Source organism: Neofelis nebulosa, chromosome 14 (genome assembly GCF_028018385.1).
Source record: "Neofelis nebulosa isolate mNeoNeb1 chromosome 14, mNeoNeb1.pri, whole genome shotgun sequence".
In the NCBI taxonomy this organism is placed as follows: domain Eukaryota; kingdom Metazoa; phylum Chordata; class Mammalia; order Carnivora; family Felidae; genus Neofelis; species Neofelis nebulosa.
Window position 1 is genome coordinate 80819305 of NC_080795.1, and position 22286 is coordinate 80841590.

Below are 22286 nucleotides of genomic sequence, written 5' to 3' on the forward strand. Positions count from 1 at the left end.
GGTCTTGCTTTCGTTCTTTATCCAACATTAACCGGTGGGAGAGATCTGTGAAATAAGACAGGACCCCTTTGGATTTGCTGTTAATTCCGAGCGCCCATCAAGTTGTTCTAATGCAGGCGTTTCATTTCCTTTATTCTTGGTGATCATTTCCAAGATCTTACTTGACGGTGATAGGGTGGCCAGTGGGGCTTGCTGAAATGGAAAGGGTGCTTTATGCCTTCGGTATTCCCTCGGTGACCTGAAGAGGGTCCACGATGACTGAGGTGTCGTAGGAGAGCCCCAAATGAGCTGGAATTCATTCAGCAGACAATGCCCTCCTTGCCTTGGCTTCAGGAACCTGAATTCAGTTGGTACCAAAAAAGCGTTTATCTTGTACTAGAAGCCAATCTGTTACAGCTTCAGCTCTCCAGCTGTATTTCAGACAACGGGAGAGAAAGCCTGCTTTTGGGTGCTGGCACGGCTCCACAACGCCGGCCAAATCTTGCCCCACTTTAACTTACTGCTGAAGTTAAAGATGATCACTGGTCTTGGTGATTTGTTCTCCGAAGATGTGAACTCACCGGCTGCTCTCAAATGACAGCCTTGGTATTGGATGTGATCGTAATGTCTGAATTAAAAGCGCATGACTTCTGTCCATTCCTAGAAGATTCCTTAGGAAGACGAAGGGGGTGCTTTCTCCCCATGGCTGAGGAGGGTGTGGATAGAAAGCCAGGCAGAGTTGCCCTGCTGTCTCCAGTGCCTGGAAGTGTATTTCTTACAGCAACGCCACGGGGCCCCCAGGAGGTGAGGCAGAGAGGCTCATCTGTGAGCCGCCGCTCAGCTGTACGTGACCCCAAGCGCACACAGGGACTCCAAAGCTCTGGGTTTCTGTGCCCTGGACTAGAGAGGGGGCCCGAGGCCCTGGGTGAGGCCACGGGGCCGGCCGCCTATAAAGCGGAGGGCATTCCTTCATGCTGGGTTGGTTTGGTGGCTGTGAAGGGTATTCCGCTGCTGGGCCCAGAACAGCCCAGGGAATATCCACCCAGGCTGCTTGCCGGGCTCTTGTGAAAATATTCAGAAAGAGCTTGTAAAGAGGCAACAGTGGCTGAAGGAGGCTGAGCAGCAGCCCTTTCTGAGGCCCTGCCCCCAGAAGCTGTGGGGGTGGCCCTAGAGATCTCCAGATGAGGTCATCCTGGCTTAGGGAGGGCCCTAAATACAGTGACAGGTGTCCTCAGAAGAAGAGAAGACACAAGAGACCACCAGGCACATCATCTACAAGAGATGCACGTTAAATATACAAACACCCGGGAGAAGAGCCCGGGGGCAGTGGGCGGGGGTGGGGTGCGCACAGCTATGCGTGTCCGACAAAACAGCCTCCAACTCAAGGTACAGACACGGTGTGCGTGGTGCTGAAAAGGCGACTCAGTTCATAGTGGTGCCATTATTAATTCATACAATGTAATAATCCTTGAGAGCACTTAACGGAGATTCGAGACCCTTGAGGGAAACGTGGAGGAACCATAGGAAGAGATGGTCACGTCCACAGTAGTTGGGAGACGTTAACACCCTTCTCTTCAGTAAGTGACAGAACCAGTGGACAAAACATTAACAAGCACACAGAACTTTCCCCACCGTCCACCAGCGAGACCTGACATTATACATTACCCCTCACAATAGCAGAATATCCCTTCTTTTGAGGTGCACATGGAGTGTTCACCAAGCTAGACCATGTGCTGGACCATAAAATAAGTGAAAAAATTTAAATCTTACAGAATATGTTCTCAGACCATACCAAAACTTAAACTGGAAATCAACAGCAGTAATTGCCTAAAAATCCCCAAATTGAAATTATGTTGCAAATTAAAAATTACTTCCAAATAACCTATGGGTCAATAGTATCACAAAGAAAATTAGAAAATACTAAATTTGTGGGATGCAGTTAAAGCAGTCCTTAGAAAAGCTATGGCTTTAAATGCCTCTATTTTTTTTTAAGGGCTTTGTCATTTATTCTTTTTCCTTAAAGCTTGTTTATTCACGTTGAGAGAGTGTGTGCGCGCACGTGAGCGAGGCAGGGCCAGAGAGAGGGAGGCAGAATCCCAAGCAGGATCCATGCTGTCAGCACAGAGCCCGATGTGGGGCTCGATCCCATGAACTGTGAGATCATGACCTGAGCCGAAACCAAGGGTCAGATGCTTAACCGACTGAGCCACCCGGGCGCCCCCGAATGCCTCTACTAGAAGAAAAGGTTTAAAATTAAACCTCCATATTTAATCCAAAATAAGTAAAGGAGGGAAATAACAAAGATAAGACCAAAATCAATGAAATGAAAACCACAATCAACAAAGCCAAAAGTTGGTTCTGTAAAGTAATTGGTAAAGAGTCTAGTAAAACCAACCACGAAAAAAGGGGCAAATTATCAACATCATGAAAGGATGATTTCACTGATAGACACCAAAACGGTACCATGAACAACTTTATGGCAATAAAGTTGATTCAATATACACATTTCTTGAGAAACACCTTCATGAAACCAGCGCAAAAAATAGAAAACAGCCCTGGGAGCCCCGAGGGCACAGTTGCTTACGTGTGTCGATTTTAGCTCAGGTCATGATCTCCTGGTTCTTTGGGATGGAGCCTCCTACACAGCTCTGCACTGACACTGTGGAGCCTGCCTGGGATTCATTCTCTCTGTCTCTCCCCCCACCGCCATGCACTTTTTCTCAAAATAATCATTTAAAAATAATAATTACAGTCCTACATCTACTAAGGAAATTGACTAGTCAAAATCCTTCCCATTCAGAAAACCCCAGGCCTTGTGGATTTCGTTAGTGAATGTAACAAACTCTTAAGGATGGAATATTGAGAACCCACAGAAATGTCTCAGGATAGAGAGCACTTCCTGATTCACTTACGAGACCAGTGTGACCCTGTACTAGAATCCGACAAAAATAAAATTACAGATCAGTTCCCCTCAACCATGGATGCAAACTTTGTGAACAAAATATTAGCGAACTGAATCCGGCAACATTTTAGAAGGATAATACAGCATGACCAAGTGCATCCAGAGATGCAACGTTAATTTAACACTTGAAAATCATCTGTAAATTCCACATGTTAGCAGAATAAAGGAGAAAAGCCACAACCGTCATCTCCACAGATGCCGGAAGAAACGGACACAATAAAATAGCCATTCACGATAAATATGCTGGCAAACTGAAAGGGAACTTCCTCAGACTGATAGCGCCCTCGGGAACCTGCCGCAAACGTCATGCCTGATGGTGGCCATCTGGCTACTCCCCTCCCCTCTAAGACGGAGGACAGGGTAAGGATGCACACTTTCGACCCCCCATTTGACACCGCACGTCACGTCCTGGCCAACTGCATGAAGGCAAAAATAAATAATTAGAAGATTGGACCAGAAGGACAAAACTATCAGGGCACCTGGGGGGCTTAGTCAGTTGAGTGTCTGACTCTTGATTTCTGCTCAGGTCATGATCTCAGGGTCGTGGGATTGAGCCCCGAGTTGGGCTCTGAGTTCAGTGTGGAGCCTGCTTGGAATTCTGTCAGTGGGAACCCTCTTGCACTGCTGGTGGGAATGCAAACTGGTGCAGCTGCTCTGGAAAACTGTGGAGCTTCCTCAAAAAATTAAAAAAAAATTAAGAACTACCCTACAACCCACCAATAGCACTGCTAGGAATTTACCCATGGGATACAGGAGTACTGATGCATAGGGGCACTTGAAGCCCAATGTTTGTAGCAGCCCTTTCAACAATAGCCAAATTATGGAAAGAGCCTAAATGTCCATCAACTGACGGATGGATACAGAAGCTGTGGTTTATATACACAGCGGAATACTACTTGGCCATGATAAAGAATGAAATCTGGCCTTTTGTAGCAACGTGGATGGAACCGGAGGGTATTATGCTGAGTGAAATAAGTCAGTTGGAGAAAGACAGATATCATGTTTTCACTCATAGGTGGATCCTGAGAAACTGAAAAGAAGACCATGGGGAGGGGGAGGGGAAAAATAGTTACAAACAGAGAGGGAGGGAGACAAACGATGAGACTCTTAAATACAGAGAACAAACTGAGCGTTGATGGGGGGGGGCGGGGGAGAGGGGAGAGTGGGTGATGGGCTTTGAGGAGGGCGCTTGTTGGGATGAGCCCTGGGTGTTACATGTAAGTGATGAACCACGGGAACCTACCCCAAAACCAAGAGCACACTTTACGCACTGTATGTTAGCTAACTTGACAATAAATTGTATTAAAAAAAAAAAAAAAGGAATTCTCTCTCCCTCCCCCTGACCCCTCACCCACTCACACGCATGCATGCACACACTCTCTCTGGGAGAAATTAAAAAAAAAAAAGACAAAACAATCTATTCATAGCCAGCCTTATTGGTTACATTAATCATAATCTATTTTTTAAGAAACTACGAGAGCAAGCAAATTTAGCAAGATCACGGATACAAATTCAATACAGAATGACTGCATTTCTGTATTTTAACAGCAAAAAGTTGGAAAATGTAAAAACTAGGACTTACTTTAAAAACACATCAAGTAGGGATAAACTTTAAGATGGGCGAGACCTGTACACTGAGAGCTCAAAAACACCGCTGAGAAGTTTGAAAAGGCCTAAAGAAATGAAAAAACATACTGTATTTATGGATGAGAAGACTAACTACTGAAAGATGTTAGTTCTCTCCAAGAAAACCAAGTGGATTCAATTTAATTCCAGTCCAAATCCCAACACAATTTTAAAAAATATGTATTGACAACTCAGCGTGCGCACACACACACGTGCACACAGAAATGCAAAGGTGGATAGTCAAGATGACCTTGAAAAACATCAAAGCTGAAGGACTCACATTATGTGATTTAAAGCTTGGGGCGCCTGGGTGGCGCAGTCGGTTAAGCGTCCGACTTCAGCCAGGTCACGATCTCGCGGTCTGTGAGTTCGAGCCCCGCGTCAGGCTCTGGGCTGATGGCTCGGAGCCTGGAGCCTGTTTCCGATTCTGTGTCTCCCTCTCTCTCTGCCCCTCCCCCGTTCATGCTCTGTCTCTCTCTGTCCCAAAAATAAATAAAAAATGTTGAAAAAAAAAAATTTAAAAAAAAAAAAAAATAAATAAATAAATAAATAAATAAAGCTTCCCCAAAAAGGGGCGCCTGGGTGGCTCCGTCGGTTCGGCGTCCAACTTTGGCTCAGGTCATGAGCTCGCAGTTCATGAGCTCAAGCCCCACGTCAGGCTCTGTGATGTCAGCCCGGAGGCTGCTTCGAATTCTGTTGTTTCTCTCTCCCTCTCTCTCTCTGCCCCTTCCCTGCTCACTGTCTGCCTGTCTCTCTCTCTCTCTCTCAAAATAAATAAATAACCACTTAAAAGAAAAACCAGACTGACAGAAAATATTTACAATGCTCTATCTGCCAAAGACGTGGATCCATAAAATATAAAGAGCCTCTACAAATCAATAAAAAGTCAAACTACTCAATTTGAAAATGGGCAAAGGACGCTTTACCAATGAGGATATATGGATGGCCAATTTGAAAAGATGCTTAAAAAACATGAGTCATTAGAGAAGACGTATTAAACCCCGATGAAATACCACCTGATACTCATTAGAATGGTTAATATTAAAGAGCACAATCACGAATATGGATTAGGGTATGAAGCAAATGAACTTACCGTGTATAACAGTAGTAACTCACTGCTGCACAAAAATAGCATAACCACTTTGGGAGAACTGCCTGCCAGTTCCTTATGGGCACATACCTACCCTACAAGCCCACAATTCCATACCTCGCCTACTCAAGAGGAATGAAAACCTAGGTGTACAAAGAGACTCTTGAGACTATATTCACAGCATCTTTATTTGTTTTTTTTGTTTTTTAACATTTATTCATTTCTGAGAGTGAGAGAGACAGAGCACGAGCGGGGGAGGGGCAGAGAGCAAGGGAGACACAGAATCGGAAGCAGGCCCCAGACTCCGAGCTGTCAGCACAGAGCCCGACACAGGGCTCGAAACCACAGACTACAAGATCACGACCTGAGCTGAAGTCAGACGCTTAACCGACCGAGCCACCCGGGCGCCCCGCAGCATCTTTATTTGTAACAGCCCTAAACTGGAAACCCCCATCAACCAGAAAATGGATGTGGCATGTCCTCACAGTGGAATACTTACTCTACATCAGTGAAAGGGGACTGACCCGCTACGCACCCAGCAGTGTGGACAACTCTCCGAAGGAGTGTGCTGAGTGGAAGCAGCCAGACAGAAGGGCTACCAACTGTATGTTTCCACTCATATGAAGTCCAAAACAGACAAAACCGATGCACGGTGACTGAATTTCATGGCAGTGGTTCCTGACGTCCAATGTCATCGGTCTAAGTGTAGGGTGGGACTGAATTCGAAGGCATCAGGAGAACCTTCTGGAGTGAAAGGGATGTCCTGTGCAGACTTTACGTTAGTTACTCTGGGGGGTGCATATGTCAAAACTCACACTCTCACACGCCTCTGTGCCCGTCGCTGTAAGTTCACCTCAATTAAAAACCACAACAAAAAAAAGTCACTATGGATCCTATAAGCTATTGGGAGAGAGAATACGGGGATATTTCAAATTGGATGCCAATAAATTTGACAACTCGGCTGGAACGACAACAGTATTTGAAAGGCACAAGCAACCAAAGCTCATTCCACAAGAAACAGAGAACCTGGGGAGCCCTCTATCGAACCAAGAGATTGAACCCATCCCTTAAAACCTTCACATGAAGAAAACTTGACAGAGAATTCGCCGATGAGCTCTCCCAAACATCCGGGGAATAAATATAAATTCTATGCTAATTTTTTTTTTCATAAAAACAAGAAGAGTGAACACTTTGCCGTCTCATTAGGAGCCCAGTATTACCTGGCTACCAAAGCCAGACAGGACATTACAAAGGGAACAAACAGAACCATTTCGTTTCATGAACCTTAAATCTTTAATAACATTTTAGAAATTCGATTCCGGCGATAAATAACAAGGACAATACCTACGACCAAGTGGAATTCATCCCAGGAATGCAAGCCTGGTATGTAACATTCAAGACCGGCTGATGGATTCACCCTATTAACAAACTCAGAAAGAGAAACCACCTGTTCATCTCAACAGACTCAGAAAGCACACGTGACATGATGCAGCGTCCACGCACGACGAAAGCTCTCCGCGAGCCGGGAACAGAGTGTCGGCTCAATCAGGAGCCACTACAACGGCCCCACAGCAAACACTACACTTAACGGCCAAAGACTCCACCTCTCCCTCTCGATTCAGGAACAAGGCACTCTTCTTTCCCTCGGAGACTAGGAGAAAATACTCGAAAAATATTTACCAGATGAAGGACCTGAGGCAAAAAGTCCAGCTGGACATTCCACTCCGGAAGATGCACAGATGGCAAACACGGGAAGGAGGCTTCACGTGCAAGGACGTGCTCACTACAGCCAGAGCGAGACCGCGTGTTACACGAGCCGGTTTCAGCTGCACTGGCCAGAAGCCGGCCACGAGGTGAAGCACCTAGGACCCTCGGTCATTGCCAGGGGCGTGCGGAGCCCCACTGGGAAACATCGGGCGGCTTTTCATAGAGTTAAAATCAACACACCCACAGGACCCAGCCATCCCTGTCAGGTACTTCTGGAAGAGAAGGGAACACCCAAAGTGCTCAGCTGTGCACCGCGGTTTCGGCCGTAATAACCACAACGTACAAACAGTCTCCTTGTCCGTGAGCTGAATGGATAAGCACACGGGGTGGCATGCTCGTTTACCGGGGCCCTCATCAAGGTAATGATACTGAGATTACGTGGGTCTCAAAAATTCTATGCCGAACGAGAGAAACTGTGCACAAAAGCCGTCCCCGCCGTGTGATTCCACGTCCACGAACTCGAGGCAACGATGGTGGTGACGCAGAGCAGATCCGTGGTTGTTACACTTGAGAGGTGGCAGGAGGCATGCCTACAACAGGGAACACGTGTTGCCGTGAACGTGTGTGTGGAGGTTTTTGCCTGAACGCGTGTTTGCACGTTCTCTGGGGCGCACCCCTTGGCGTGTTCGAAACTACTGGGTTGTACCACAGCTGTGCGTATGCGCAAGCTTTTGAGTCACTATCGATCACGATTACAGAGGTGGATGCCATTATGTTGGTCTGAACGTACCAAGTTGTGCATTTAGTACTGGTCAATCTTGGGGACGCCTGGGTGGCTCAGGCGCTCGAGCGTCCGACTCTTGATTTCGGCTCATGTCATGATCCCACAGTTTGTGAGTGTGAGCCCCACGTCGGGCCACACGCTGCCAGTGCACACAACCTGCCTAGGATTCCCTCTCCCTCTGCCCCTCCCCCTCCACCACTTGCACGTGCACGCTCGCTTGCTAGATTTAAAAAAATTTTAATTTCTTAAAATGATTTTTTAAAATAAAAATCAAGCCGGTCAATCTTATTGCATGTAAATTATACCTGAATAAAGCTAATTTTTAACACACACACACACACACACACACACACACACACACACACCTTGTCACATGGACAAGGTGATGCCACATCTCTACTCACTCTGTACGGTGTAGACCCAGCCAGGTCCCGAGTCTCCCGTGCCTGTTCCCGGAGGACCGCCTTCCAACAGGTAGATCGGGGTGGGGTGTGTCCGTTGCCTCCGGATCCGCCTCTTCAGGGATCCTCTACCTCTGCTTGGCACCGCGAGCACTTCAGATCGCGCCTCCTTGTTCAATCGGATTCTGTCTGCTTTCCATCCTTCCAGGACTCCCGCCCTTGTCTGAGTGTATGTGTGTACGTGTTTCGTTTCACTTCTAAGAGCCTGGAATATGACACTGTCCACCTTTCGGTATCTCCCAGAGCGGTTTCCTGACCTAAAAATTATAATACGGTCTCCTCCCCTCCATTTGTTGGAAGAACCAAGTACCATAATGATGAAAAGAGCCGTGCAAATGGAAGCAAATAAAAAGCTGATGATTACAGCTGATGTGTTCTCCAGACTGAGTCAACAGCCAGCTGTGCGACCTCATGAATAATTGAGCTCTTTTCACAAACTGTTCTTGTCTACATACACCCTACTTGAGGTGTCCCGCTCTGCCCAGGAAAATCCTCAAGCGCGCCACCCAGAAAAATTACATTACTGCTCTGTCTTTAGAAAGACGGATGTGATATACACAGGTAAACAGATGAAGAAAACTTCACTTTCTAACAAACACCCCCCACCCCCCCACCCCCCGTTTATCCTGTTAGAAGGATGTAGTGCCCCTAGCTGGGGCACCTGAGTGGCTCAGTCGGTTGAGCATCCAATTCTTGATTTTGGCTCAGGTCGTGATCCCAGCTTTGTGGGATCGAGCCCCGCAACAGCACCGCGCTGAGCTTGGAGCCTGCTTGGGATTCTCTCTCCCCCTCTGCCCCACCCCTGCTCGCGCTCTCTAAAATAAAAAAGTCGCAGACCTACATGTGCTAACAAGATGATTAAATATCCCGCTAAACAGAACACGCAGACTGCAAACCCTGCGGTGCCTGCGTTTTTGTGGAAACAGCCGATTCTGCGGTGGTGCGAAGGGGGAGACGCGGCCTTTGGGCGGCAGGGGGCGCTGTGGCTGCGGGCGTGCAGGAGCCCTGCGCGCCTCTCCCCCCAGCCCCGCCCAGCGCCCCCGCCCCCGCCGTGGAGCCTTTGAACCAACCAACCTGTGGTCCCGGGTCAGAGGCGGCCTTGGGCCACCCCCCCCCCCCATTTCCTCTGGGGCCGAGCAGGGGTGGCAGCAGCTTCCGCAAAGCAGGGCCCCACCCGGCCTGAGGTGCAGGCACCCCAGCCCCGCGGCCTGGCTGCTTACCTGTGTGGCCGGAGGTGCCTGCCAGACCTGCGACCACGCCGGCCCGGGACCCTAGCACTGGATGGGCCGTGACAGGGCCAGTGACACGTGACCAGCCATGCAGCACACGGGGTGGGCGTCCTCCCAGGCAGGCTCGGCCAGAGCCCTCAACCTGGACCAGGAGAGGCAGGCGGGAGCCGAGACCTCCTCAGCTCTGGCAGAGGGAGCTGGACTTGGGGCAGGGGGGGGGGGGGGGGGGGGGGGGGGTGCTGAGTGAGGCCCCTGCTGGGGTTCCAACGTGGGCCCCCAGGTTTGTGAACTCGGGGGCTGGGATTCCGGAGACTTCAGGGGCCCATACTCAGTCCACACTTACTGGCAAGCCTTGGGGCTCTCTGCCCGCCCCCCACTGGATTCACGCAGGCTGGGGGGTGGGCAGGGGCAGCCCGGGGTCCCCAGCCCAGACACAGGGAGGGGCCCTGGGTAAGTGACACAGACACACCCACATGGTCACCTGATAGGGAAAAGTTTATTACGATTTAACCACAGAGTGACAGCAAAACAGACACAGGGGGGCCCTGGTCACAGGCCAGGAGGAGGCAGAGCGTTCCACAAACAGAACCATGTGCACAACAGAAATGAACACACAAGCCGAGTATACACCTGAAAACAAGCACAGAACCAGAGGCTCTGTGCACGGACACACACACACCAGGCCACTCTGGCCACCGGATGGAAAGGTTAACGTGCGACACTACACTCTGCTTTATGATCCCCTTTCCCCATAAAACATGTGTTTAACACACACACACGACGTCGTTGCTAAATCAGCAAGAGCTGTTACAGTGCTCCAACTTAATAAGTTGATAAAAACAAGTTGTCCCGTGGCCAGTTCACAATGGAACTAAATAGTTTTGTTCCGAGATGCCTGGGGAGTGTCTCTGGCAACAAGAGGCATTTCCGACAAGCAGGTCCTTCTGCCACCAAGAGACAGTCTCGGTTCGCAGCACATGGAGGGCAAGGGGATTCAGCAGATGGGGGGGGGGGGGGGGGCATGTTGGGCACTCCGCTCTCCAGGAGGTCCCCGTCGCCAGGCTGGGGGTTTGGGCCAGGAAGGTGGCAGCTGGCTTCCTGAGGAGGTAATGTGACGGGTGTCCAGGGTTGTGCTGAGCCGACCGCTCCCAGTGGGTGCTGGGCCAAGTACCCCGCTGGCCGCCCCTCAGGAGTGCCCAGGGAGGGGGCCATCGGGGCAGCCCCTCCCAGCCCGGAAGCCGGTAGGAAGATGGATGGCCTGTCTCAGAAGCAGCCGCCTGCAGATACAACACGAAGAAGACAGCGGCGGCCTCCCGAAGGGGGTGGGGACCGGCCGCAAGGGCAGCCGCCTCACTGAAGGTAGACAGGAGCTCGGTGAGAAGCCGCGGCCTGGGGCAAGGGACGTCTGGGTGTGTCTTTCCCAAGGTGACCTGCTGTGTGTTTTACAAACTTGGTCTGTGACAGGCGTCACCCGTCCTAGCTGCTGCGTGAACCATTAGACACAGAACAGTTGGTACCTTGCGAAGTACTTTCCAAACGTGCCACGTGAGCATCACAGGCTGCCAGGCGGGGCCTGTGTCACCTGGGGAGGCTGGAGGGAGAGCCCTGCTTTGTATGGCCCCTCCGAGAGCTTCCACTTTGGGGATCTGGGGGCAGGAGACCCCCTGGTACCTTTAAGAAAGGGACCTGAGGACTGTCTGCAGCCTCCGAGCCTCTGATGAGGGCCTGGCCGTCTGGCCTGCCCACCTTCAGGGAACACTGGTCTCAGCACTCCCCCAGCGTGGCCCCCGGAGGCTCCAGGACCTTCGAGGGCGGGTGTCTGAGGGGCAGCGGACAGCGGCTGGCACGCTCGGCCCTCCAGCCACCCGGAAGGTCACAAAGGCCCTCTGCCCATGGAGCAGGGACGGAGGGGCGCCCCAGCAGAGGGTAAAGACCTCAGCTGCACGTGTGTGGGTCATTTCCTGGAGAGATCCTTTCCTCAGTTGACTTCTACAGGCAACAAGCCCGTCTACACTACACGGCAAGCAGCTAAACCAAACGCCTGCCGCCTGAGCTCGGAGCCCTCTGACCCGTGCCCACAAACCCTGGGGGCCACCGCCAGGCCGGCTCCGCCTGTCCCCGGCACCCACACCCGCAGGCCCACCCCATGGGCGCTCGCGGCCTGTCCAGCCACCAGACACAGAACCCTCCGAGTCACCGGGCTGAGGGTCCACCCCCCCCCCCCCCCCCGTGTCCGCCTGAGGAACATATGGCCTTACGAGACACACGCCCCCGGGGTGCACACCAGCCACAGCGTGCAGCCAGCCAGTCCCCTCAGCTCTTAAGACACAGGTGAAGACACTCAGGCTTCCGAGTCCCTGCAAGGGAGGGCGGAGGCACACCTCTGTTCACACCCGGAGCAAGGGCCCAGGAAGGCAGCTGCGGGGACCGCCTCTGATCCAAACCACAAGGTGCGTCCCCTCCCCTCGCAGGTCTGTGCACAGACCGGACCTACGGAGTAGGAGTAAGACACCCTGGTCATCAACACCCAAACGGCTTCAAAACCTTTAAATCTCCGCTGAAGCGCAACCACCTTCCTTCCTCGCTGAGGTGTGTGTGCCCCGTGCTGTTGCCGGGAGGGGCGCATGACTACTCTTCCGACAGTGGCTTCAACGAAGCGTTCTTTGGGGGCTTTGCTATTTCAGATCACGGGGAAGTTTAAGGCTGGGATCTCCAGAGTTAACCTGTGTTCTCAATGGTGGCCCCACCCTGAGCGCCTCGCACCTAAAAACCAAGTCCCAGCCAAGCCCCTCGCGTCCAGCCGTCGGTGAGCACCGGCCATAGGTGAAGGAAGGCGGGCTGGCGGGGGAGGGAAGGGGGGGGGGGGCGCGGCAGGCGTTTGGTTCATCTCAGATCTTGATTCGGGGCCGTTCTCCCCCCACCCGTACCCCCTGCCGCCCACTCTTCTAGCTGTCGGAAGACCCCCAACCACGGTCCCCGAGAACCAAAGCGGGAGGACCCACCGCCGCAGGGCCATCGGGGGACACGGGTCGAGCTGCGAACGGGGACCCGCCAAAGGCGCCTGGCCTGGGGCTCACGCGAGTGGCTGGCGCTTCGCGTCGATGCCGGCACCTTCCAGCGGCACGACGGACATTCCCCGTCGGAGCTCAACGTTCACGAGGCCAGCAGGTCTGAACGCAGAGAAAACGCTCACGTCTTCATGCCGGTTCTCTGAGGTCCGGGGCTCCTGCGTGGAAGGGGACCGACGCGGGCAGGCGCCACAGCTCCACAGACACAAAACACAACCCACCCGCACGCGCCACCGGTGGCCAGGAGGCTCGGCACGACCAGGGGCCGGCCAAGTACACTACACGGCCATTCTTTTGAATACACAGAAAATTCAAGTAATTTATTTAAAAACTGCTTAGTCTCATCTTGAAATATATATATATATATAGATATATATTTGCTTTAGAATGATCATATTGCAGCATGGTTCCTCATGCATCTTAAAGTTCTTTATTTAAAAAAACTTGAGGCAGCAAAGTATCACCACTGTCTGTGTCCAGGTGACACCAGGAGGCTTAGACTGACCATTCCAAGTAAGAGAAGCAGAAACCGCTGAGTTATAAAGAGACTGTGGTTTGAAAAGCATTTCCAAGTAGCTGCAGCATCTGATGACCGCACTTCCCCAAAGTCCGCGTCTGGCTCATACGCGGAAAGCAGAAACGGGGCAGAGTCCTCCGGGGGGGCGGCCCTTCCTTCCGTCCCGGACACCTGGCAACCGTTCGGGTTCCGGCGTCAAGCGGGGTGAGCAGGCGAAGAGGTCAGAAGAGGTCAGAGGCGGCCCAGCAGGAGCTCACACGCCCGGCCGGGGCCGCCGTCCCACACACCCGAGGTAGGCCTGGCGGCAGGACCCAGGGGGCGAGGCCACTCCCGGAGCTCTGCCCTCATGATTTCCCCAGCAAACGGTTTAAACACGAGTCAAAGTGCAATGAAGAGCCCACAACCTCTCCGGGGAGCTTCGGACAAAGACGACGGGGTCGGGGGGTCGGGGGTCGGGGGTCAGGGCACGGACACGCGCGTGCACCTGCCTGGACCCTGCCTCCCCTGGGCGCTGGTGGGGGGCGGCCGCCGCCTCCCGCTGCCCAGAGGCAGGGCTGCCCCACGCACCATCTGTCAGAATCTCTGAGGACAAATGGAAATGCTGTTTCTCCTAAGAAAACCAGTTTTGAAAGGAAAACTTTTCTTCTAAAATAATCATAAAGGAAAATACTCTCCAATAGCTGCAGCACCAACAAGACAGGAGATCTGACAGAACGTCCAGATACCTGCAGGCGTCCAGAGAGAACGTGATAAAGAGATTTTAGTCCCGGACTGCGTGGCTGCCACCTGAAGTACTCAGGTAACAAACGGCAAAGGACAGCAGGTTATTTTGGTTTTCAATTGTAACCTTAGAAATGAACATCTTATTTTTCTCTAAACTGCTTGTCGCTATTGTAAATCTGGTTTATAATTTAAAAACATGCAGAATAATATACCTGCAGAATGAAAGAGGTGAAATTACAAGATCTCTTTCAATTAAAAAAAAAAAAAAAAAGATTTCAAATGATTTTCTTTAATCGTGGACAAAGTAATTAGCGTGGTGTTTTTGCCTAGCGGCCCGACCCTACCCTACAGCTACCGCGTCTCCACCCGTCTCGTGAAGGAACTCTGGCTCGAGCGAGCGCCCCGCCCGCCACCCCACCCCCCTGGAATGTGCCGCGCGCAGGGGTGAGGCTCAGACCATTGACTCCGTCTCCACCTTCCTCGGCTGGCCCTCCTTCCTGGTCAGCCTCAGGACGGTGGGCTTCTCGCCGCCGCCCCCGCTCTCCCCCGAAGGCTGGGAAGACAGGCCTTTCTGCTCTTCCTTGACCTCTACCGACACGTCTGGGTAGATCACCAGGAACGTGGCCGTCAGGAAGCCCAAGAAAGAGCCCACGGAGGCCACCATGGGGATGACGCGCACGGTCCCGACGGCATCGACCACACCCCCGAGGGCGGACGCCACCAGGATCTGGGAGATGTACACCTGGCAGGAGAGGATGGCACAGTCTATGCCAAAGCCACGCTTGGAGCTCCCGGGGCTGTGGTGGACGTACTGCAAGAGAAGAGAGCGGGACAGTGAGGGCCGTGGGGCGGTCGAACCATCAGCCAACATGCCCGTGGCTTGAATATTGGCTCAGAAGAGTCTGGAAACGCAACTTGCCTTCCTCTCAGCTGCTTGGCGACCACTCAGCCTGTCTCCCCGACCCCGTCCCACTTCTATTCAACACTGTATTGGAGGTTCTGGCCATTGCAATAAGGCAAGGAAAATAAATAAAACGTATTAAGGATTGGAAAAGAAAAAATAAATCTCATTATATGCGGATGATGTGATTGGAAATGAAGTCCAAGAGAATCTATCGGTATGCTGTAAGAATTAACAGAAAAACATACCCTATCTGTGGACAGAAAGGCTCATCACTGGAATGTTTTTAAGTCTCCCCAAATTGATCGATGCGATCAGTGTGTTTCCAATTAAGCCCAGAAGCTGATTCTAAACATTTAGATGAAAAGTCAGGGGTCAAGAACGCCCAAGACGATCTTAAGGAAGAACAAAACTGGAGGACGCACACTACCAGCTCCTGGGTCTTATCACAAAACGACTTAGAACAGGGTAACCCTCGTCTGAGGACAGACCGACCGACGGAAGAGATACAGGGAGCAGGAACACCACCCCCCACCCCCGATGGGGACCCGACGTAGGACAAGGACGCCACCAGAGTGCGGGTGGGGACCACGCGACCCTTAACGTTAAGCGGCTACCCGTCCGCGGGAGAACGAGGTCACACTCTTCTGCCTCAAACCACACACACGCACCCTGCATCCCAGGCGGACCGCAAGTGCGCACGGGACGAGGGCACCGCCAAGGCCACCGCCAGCGGAACAGAGCGATACCCGCGGCCTTCGGTGCCAGGGGCGAAGGAGTAAAGAACCGCCCTCTGCAAGCACAGGAGGGAAGCTCGGGTGTGAAGTAACAGCAGACGTTCCAGGCACAAAAGGTTCAGACACTGGCCAGGGGGCTGCGTGGTGCTACAGCCGCTGGGCCGAGGGCCAGTGTCACACGGCGGCCTGGTCTGCGCCGCTTTTTCAAATTTGTTGCCCGAAACTCCACTGAGCTGTTCATTCACAGCCTGTGCTCTTTTTCTGTAGTCACGTGATATGCTTTGACCCAAAAGCTTATTTAACAAGTAACGCTGTGATTTCGATTTTCGTTAGTTTGGTATTTGGCAGGTACCTAATCACGGTGGATTAATTTTGCTTTCATAATTGCCCAAGGGAAGATTAAACACAGTCTGGGTGTAGAGGGCAAGAAACAGGAGCTTTTTGGGGTTTCTTCCTTCACTTTCAGGGTCATGGTCTACACCTGCACTGAGGCCACTGAGCACTGTGAAAGACGGCTGGTCTGAAATGAGAGGTACTGTATGCACGTGGGAATAACGGTTTTGGAGGTGCTGAGATACAAGACTATGCTGCTGAAGGGACTTCACCTCTTTCCTCCCTGTTTACACACAGCCACTCCAATGAGGATCGACCCAGGCGGCTCACGCTCTACTGGACAGGACATGGTGCCCCGGCTCCCCTGCGCAGGGGTCTGTGAGGGGATGTTAGGGGGCAGGCAGCCTCCCAGGTGCCCGACCCAAATCCCTCAAGAGGCAACCGACGCCCCCAGGCAGGTGCCAGGTGGGCCAGGCCACTGCAGGAGCAGATCCTTCGTAGCCAGGAAGCCTGTGCCCCGGACCGACCCGAGCAGGTGGCAGCTTCGCCGGTCCCTTCAGGACCAAAGACCGGGGCGGGGGATCGTCCGTACCCCAAATGTCTCCCAAGTGCAAGGTGCGGAGCTCTGCCTACAGATGAGTGGAGAACGAACGTGGGCTTTGGAGCCGAATGGGTCTGACGCTCTGACCTGGCGTACCTTTCAGGCTGGTGACCTTGCGCCCCAGTGCCTCATCCACGGCACCCCTCCCACCCGCCGCCCCCGGGACGCACCTCCTTGATGTCGTGGTACTGCCCGAGCAGGGCGTAGGGGCAGTAGGAGATGCTCATGGAGACGATGCCCATGGTGCTGATCATGATCATGGCGACGTAGACGTCGGCGAACATGGCCATCACGGCCGTGCCGATGGAGAAACCCAGCGTCCCCAGCACGTAGATGACCCTGATGCTCAGGTCGTAGTTGTCCAAGTACTTCTGTAACAGGGCTGTGGAGACAGCGTGGCCACGGGACAGTGACCGACAAGGCCCTCACCCGGACACTCGCCTCACTCCTGCCGGGCTCCCTCCACTGTCCCTGGCCACCTCTGCCACCCCGAGGCCCTCCTCCCACCACACCGCTGCCCGCTGGCCCCCACCACGCTCGCAGCTCGCCCCTGTGCCTCCCTCAACTCCCGGGGGCTCCAGCATCTCAGAAGGAAGTCCACCCTCTGGGTCCCAGAGCCCGTAGCCACTTTCTGCCCTGCAGGCCGGCTTGGGCCCAGACCCTTCCCACCAGTCCAGACCCACTCGCTGGCCTTCGCCAGCCTCATGCCCAGTCTTGATTTGCAATCTCAAGTTGTGGCTCGTTTCCTCACAGGAGAAGCCTGGGTCCAGATGGACGGACTCCTGCTCACTCTTCCTGACCCAATGGCTTAATGTCACCTCCCCCATGAAGGGTCTCCGGTGCCTTCCTGGGAACTCCTCTGACAGAGCACGGACGGTGCTGCCTGTTGGTCAGGCTGGCTTCCCGCTGCCTTGTGGCCTTGACCTTGGAAACCCTCAAGTCCAGGCCGGGCTGACAGGAAGCTGGAGGCCTCCTCCACGGTTTGGAGTAGAGAGTGGGCAGGACCCAGACCAGACCTGGTTAGGAGACCCCCGACCCCGACTGTGCCCCACGTCCAGAAGGTGTGCCAGGGCACGCTGCTCCCAGGAGTGAAGCCCGTCCCCTCCCTCCTCACAGACAAAACCGCACCTCCAGGGAAAGGCCTCTGCTCTGCGACAGGCTGCTCCCACAGCCGCAGGCCCCAAACGCGCCTCACGCCTCCACTCTCGGGCTCACGGGGACAGCTCCTGCAGGGCCCACCATCGCCCCGAGCCTGGCCCTGTCCAGAGCCCCCCCGTCTGAGGAACCCCTGGACAGGAACTAGCACGCGGAGAGCAGCCCGTGTGGGGTCTCGGGACGCCCAATCCTAGACTCTCAGGTGCAGGACGCTGTTGCCCCCACATGGGGACCGCTTACCTGAGCAGATCGCGCCGGTGGCCGCGTAAATCACCAGGCCCCAGCACCCCAACTTCACGCCGGCGTTGTAGGCCTGCCAGGCGGTCGAGTTGGAGGGGGCCTGTTCCAGAAATGAAACCGGGGATCAGGGCGGCCAGGAATCACGTGCCATACTCTTTGGGAAAAGGAAGTCACTTTCTCTCTCAACTGCAGGCTAGCCGTTTACTTTGAAACCAGCAACAGATACTACCACGATGGGACGCTCGCCACAGTACGGCCGCTCGCAGCGGGTCTGCAGCCCCTCCCAGCCTCACGCCTGCCCTGCAGGGCAGCTGGAGGGTGAGGGACCGCGTGGAGGCGGGGCCGTCTGGCCCAATTCCAGGCAACACAGCACAGGCGTGAGCCAGGCCACAGGGGACAGAGGCGGGTCCCGGTCTCCAGCCACCACCATCTGGGGCAGGGTCTGTGCATGGCAATCGGGCCCGGGAATGGCTCCTCCCCCGTGGCGCCCTTCTGGACCCCTAACCACGGCACCAGGAGCACGCGCCAGCCGATGCCCACCGTGGGCCTGCCCCCCGGCCGCAAGGGCGCCGGAGCACCAAGGGGGAGCGGGCAGCGGACGCAGCCTCCCCGACGCGGTGCGCCGGGCCGTCGGCACTGCCGGCTGCCCCCGCGTCGCCGTCCCTCCCAGCCCCAGAGCGGGGCCCCGGGCACTCACCTTGGGGTCCCCTTCGAAGATGACCTGGCCCATGAAGTCGGTGTAGAAGACGGCCTCGGCGATGACGGAGAACCAGGTGAGCAGGTGGCAGAGGCACAGCCGCGTCAGCTCCTTGGGCATCTTGAGCATGGACAGCCAGAGCAGCCGCACGGTGGTCTCGCCCTCCCCCTCCTCGCTCTCCGTGTCCCCGCTGGAGGTGGTGGCCCCGCTCTGGTTCCGGTGCCGGCACCGCTGCCGCTGCTGCTTCTGCAGGTCGTATAGGTCGCTCATGCTGCGCGAGGGCTTGATGAGGACCACGGCGTTGGCCCTTCGGTAGCGGTAGCAGTTGGACCCGATCTTGCCGTAGTAGGAGAAGGTGCTGGAGGCCTGCCGGTGGAACATGTGCCTCCGCCGCCTCATGGAGCCGGACGTGGCCGTAGGTTTCGGGGCCACCCTGGTATAGCCCCCGAGGCTGTCCTTCGGGGGAGAGCCACTCCCGTTGGGGACTTTGGCTTCGTTCAAGTGATTATCGAGCAGCGTCGCGTCCTCCTTTGCGGTTTCCCTGAGCACGGAGGCCAGGCGGTACAGCCTAGTCCAGGGAAGCTCCTGGCTGCTGCTGCGGGGGGTGCTGGGGTAGGAGCCGTCGTGGAAGATGGAGGGCTCGATGTCGGGCAGGAAGGGCAGCTCGGGTTCCAGGTCCAGGGCGGCGTCCGGCACGTGCAACACAGAGTCGCTCTTGCTCCGCACCATGTCCACACCCAGGAAGTCCAGGGAGAGCTCGTGCTCGGACTGCACCTCCTCCGGGAACAAGGCGACGCCTCCATCCAGAACATTCACGGGGGCGGTAGGGGGCAGGGTGCCGGCCGCCTCCCCACCCCGCTCTTGCGGGGGGCTGTACTGCTCTTCCTCGATGCTGAACAGGTGCAGGGCCACCGACACCACAAAGATGATGGCCGCGAAGAAGAAAAGCACCTGGTTCTGCGTCCGGAACCAGTCGCCCAAGAAGGTCTGGGTCCAGTCCAGCCCCCCTAGCACATAGCCGACGGCCCCGCCGAGGCCTGAGCAGGCGAGAGAGACAGAGGAAGCACGTGAGCGGTGTAAGGTGCCTTGGCACCGCCTCCCGGAAGAAGAGGAGAGGCTAGGAAAGATCTAGAAGGTCTTTCACCCTTAATCACAGGCCAAGGGCGCCACTCATAGCTATGTTCTGGGTCAGCACAAGTTTGGGGGCTGGAAAGTGAGAAAATGGGAGGAAAAACAAGACAAGAAACTACAGCTGACCTATAGTCTGGCGTTTTGACCTAAGAGACTCCTGCCTAAGGAACCAGAAGCAGGTATCCACCAGGATAGGAAGCCGATGGTTGCCCACAACTCCGGGCAGTACTGACTGACACCCCTTAAGCTCAGGAAGCTGCCGTTGCCAACGGATATGAACGGTACCCAAACGCAGGGAGAGACTAGCACCGGCCTGCCCGCCACCTCGCCCACCAGCGGCTAGGTAAAGCCATGGCAGGCCATCGAGTCCACCCCGATATGCGGAGGAGGGCCTTGGGAACAGCCTCCCCCACCCAACCCCCACCCCCACTGGGTGAGGTCTGGGAGGGTGAGGGCCAGGGCTAGGGGTGGGGGCGCTCTCACCGGCAGAGAAGGCGTGGATGTTGAGGGCCATGTCCTGCTCCTCACTGTCCACCACATCCAGCAGGTAGGCACGGATGGGGCCCTCGGTCGCATCAGCGCTGAAATCCAGGATGACCACCCCCAGCACAGTGAGGACGATGCCAATGGGCTGCCGGCTGGGGACATCGCCGAGGGACAGACCTGACCGAACACATGGGAGCAGGCAGATCTCAGCCCCTCGGAGCAGACAGTCGCCTCCAAGAGGAGACAGAGGACACTGTCGCCTGGCCAGAAACGGGTGTGCTCCTTGGCACAGACTTTCAGGACAGAAGATGGGCTTTGTCTTGTCCATTTCTGTTATCTGCTGGGTTATTTTTTCCTCCCCAATCACACGGGCTGTCCGGCGAACCTGAGAGAGCTGACTTACGTTTACGTTTTGTGGCTAAGAGGAAAACGGGCCTTCTACCCACCTTCCCTGGCGAAGGAGGGCCACGTTTGAGAGCACTGACGGAGCGTCCGTGTGATACAGTCACACACCCACGTGCGCACACTGCGGGGGCGCTCCTTCTGTGCGTCCTGAGCGCGTGAGTGGCCTCCCCCGGCGTCCACACGCGCCTCCTCAAGCACGCACTGTGGTTTCGCACCTCCCGAAGGAGGATGGCTTGAGCCTGTCGCGGTTACTTTCCCATTTGCTTTAAGGAAAATTAAGCCTTGAAGGCCAACGCGGATCTTGTTTCGTAAGTCAGACTGCACCCAAGGAACCCGAGCAGAAACACGGGCTAACGGTCCTGCGTGCCGGTGACGGAAGTCGTGAAGCACTCGTCACCTCCCCCGGGAGTTTCAAGCGCATTCTCGGGGCGGCCTGGGTGCGGCTCTGAGGAGCAATGCACGTGACCTCACTTCTGGCACAATCTTTCCCTAAGTAGGCTGGAAGCGGCCAAAGGAAGCTACATTCACACACTGCGTCGCACCTGCCTCGGGGGAGTCTGCCCTGAACCCCAAGACTGGCTGGCACCCTGTACCCGAGGATGTAGAGGTTGGCAGGGGTTGGGGGGGAGGCACACGACCTGGGGCCTGGGAACATATTAGCTGCAGCCACAAGCAAGCCCACTGCACAGGAGGCCCAGGGAGGATGCCCGGGAGAGTGTGAGCACGGCAAGCGACAGGGCAGCAGGCAAGGGGCCGGACTCCCGAGTCTCTGCACCGCCACGTTCCCGCAAGACCGCCCCACAGACACGGCCTCGGAGAAAGACACGACTCTCTCTCTGGGTAAAAGTGACGAAGGGACACACAATCTGCAGGCTGAAGGGGACAGCCCGAGAGAGCCCGCAGCCCCGGGCCCACAACTGACGGCAAAGCAGCACCCCCGCCCTGGGGGCCATAAGACGTCGCGGCTGGAGGAGGCCGCCCCGCACGAGGTGGCTGGGTGCAGCTCGGGGAAGCGTGTGCTGCCCGGTGCGGTGGTCCTTCCTCGACCCGAGCCTGTCCCCACACAGGCCTCTGAGTAACTGGGTGTGGCTCTCGCTACCCCAAAAGGTGTTCTGGGTGTTCCCACATCACTGATTTCCTTCTGCAGACCTGGGCCAAGCTCGCGTACGTCAGACCCAGATGAAGCCTCCGTCTTTCAAAAGTCATTGCCAGAAAACAAGGTTTTTGTTTTTAACAGTTTTGACGGACTCCCTCAGGGCAAAAACTATTTTCCCACATACAGCTGCTTTAATTAAAAACAAAACAACAACAAAAAAGGCAGAACAAAACACGAGTACCCGAAGCAGAAAAACAAGCAGCGAACCGGGTCTGGACTGGGGGGGACCGAGTCTCCCTGGGGGGCCACACATTTTCAATACCAAGTCTGAGAAAAGGAGAAAACAAAGAAAGAATTT

At 54.8% G+C, this 22286-nt stretch overlaps 1 protein-coding gene across 6 annotated transcripts in view; it reads right to left on the minus strand.

Moving 5' to 3' along the window:
• Positions 1 to 10315: 10315 nt before the first annotated feature.
• SLC45A4 (solute carrier family 45 member 4) overlaps positions 10316 to 22286 on the minus strand; it is an 83892-nt gene continuing 71921 nt past the window's right edge. For 5 of the 6 annotated variants that reach the window (XM_058699230.1, XM_058699227.1, XM_058699226.1 and 2 more), the window contains 5 exons: positions 20425 to 20604; positions 18811 to 19847; positions 18114 to 18213; positions 16889 to 17100; positions 10316 to 14957 (listed from right to left, as the gene is read on the minus strand). In XM_058699230.1, the coding sequence (XP_058555213.1) occupies positions 14598 to 14957; positions 16889 to 17100; positions 18114 to 18213; positions 18811 to 19847; positions 20425 to 20455 (1740 nt within the window). In that variant the 5' untranslated portion in view covers positions 20456 to 20604 and the 3' untranslated portion in view covers positions 10316 to 14597. Of the gene's footprint in view, positions 14958 to 15065; positions 15146 to 16888; positions 17101 to 18113; positions 18214 to 18810; positions 19848 to 20424; positions 20605 to 22286 lie in introns of all 6 variants that reach the window. The other variant, XR_009253565.1, reaches the window with a different exon arrangement.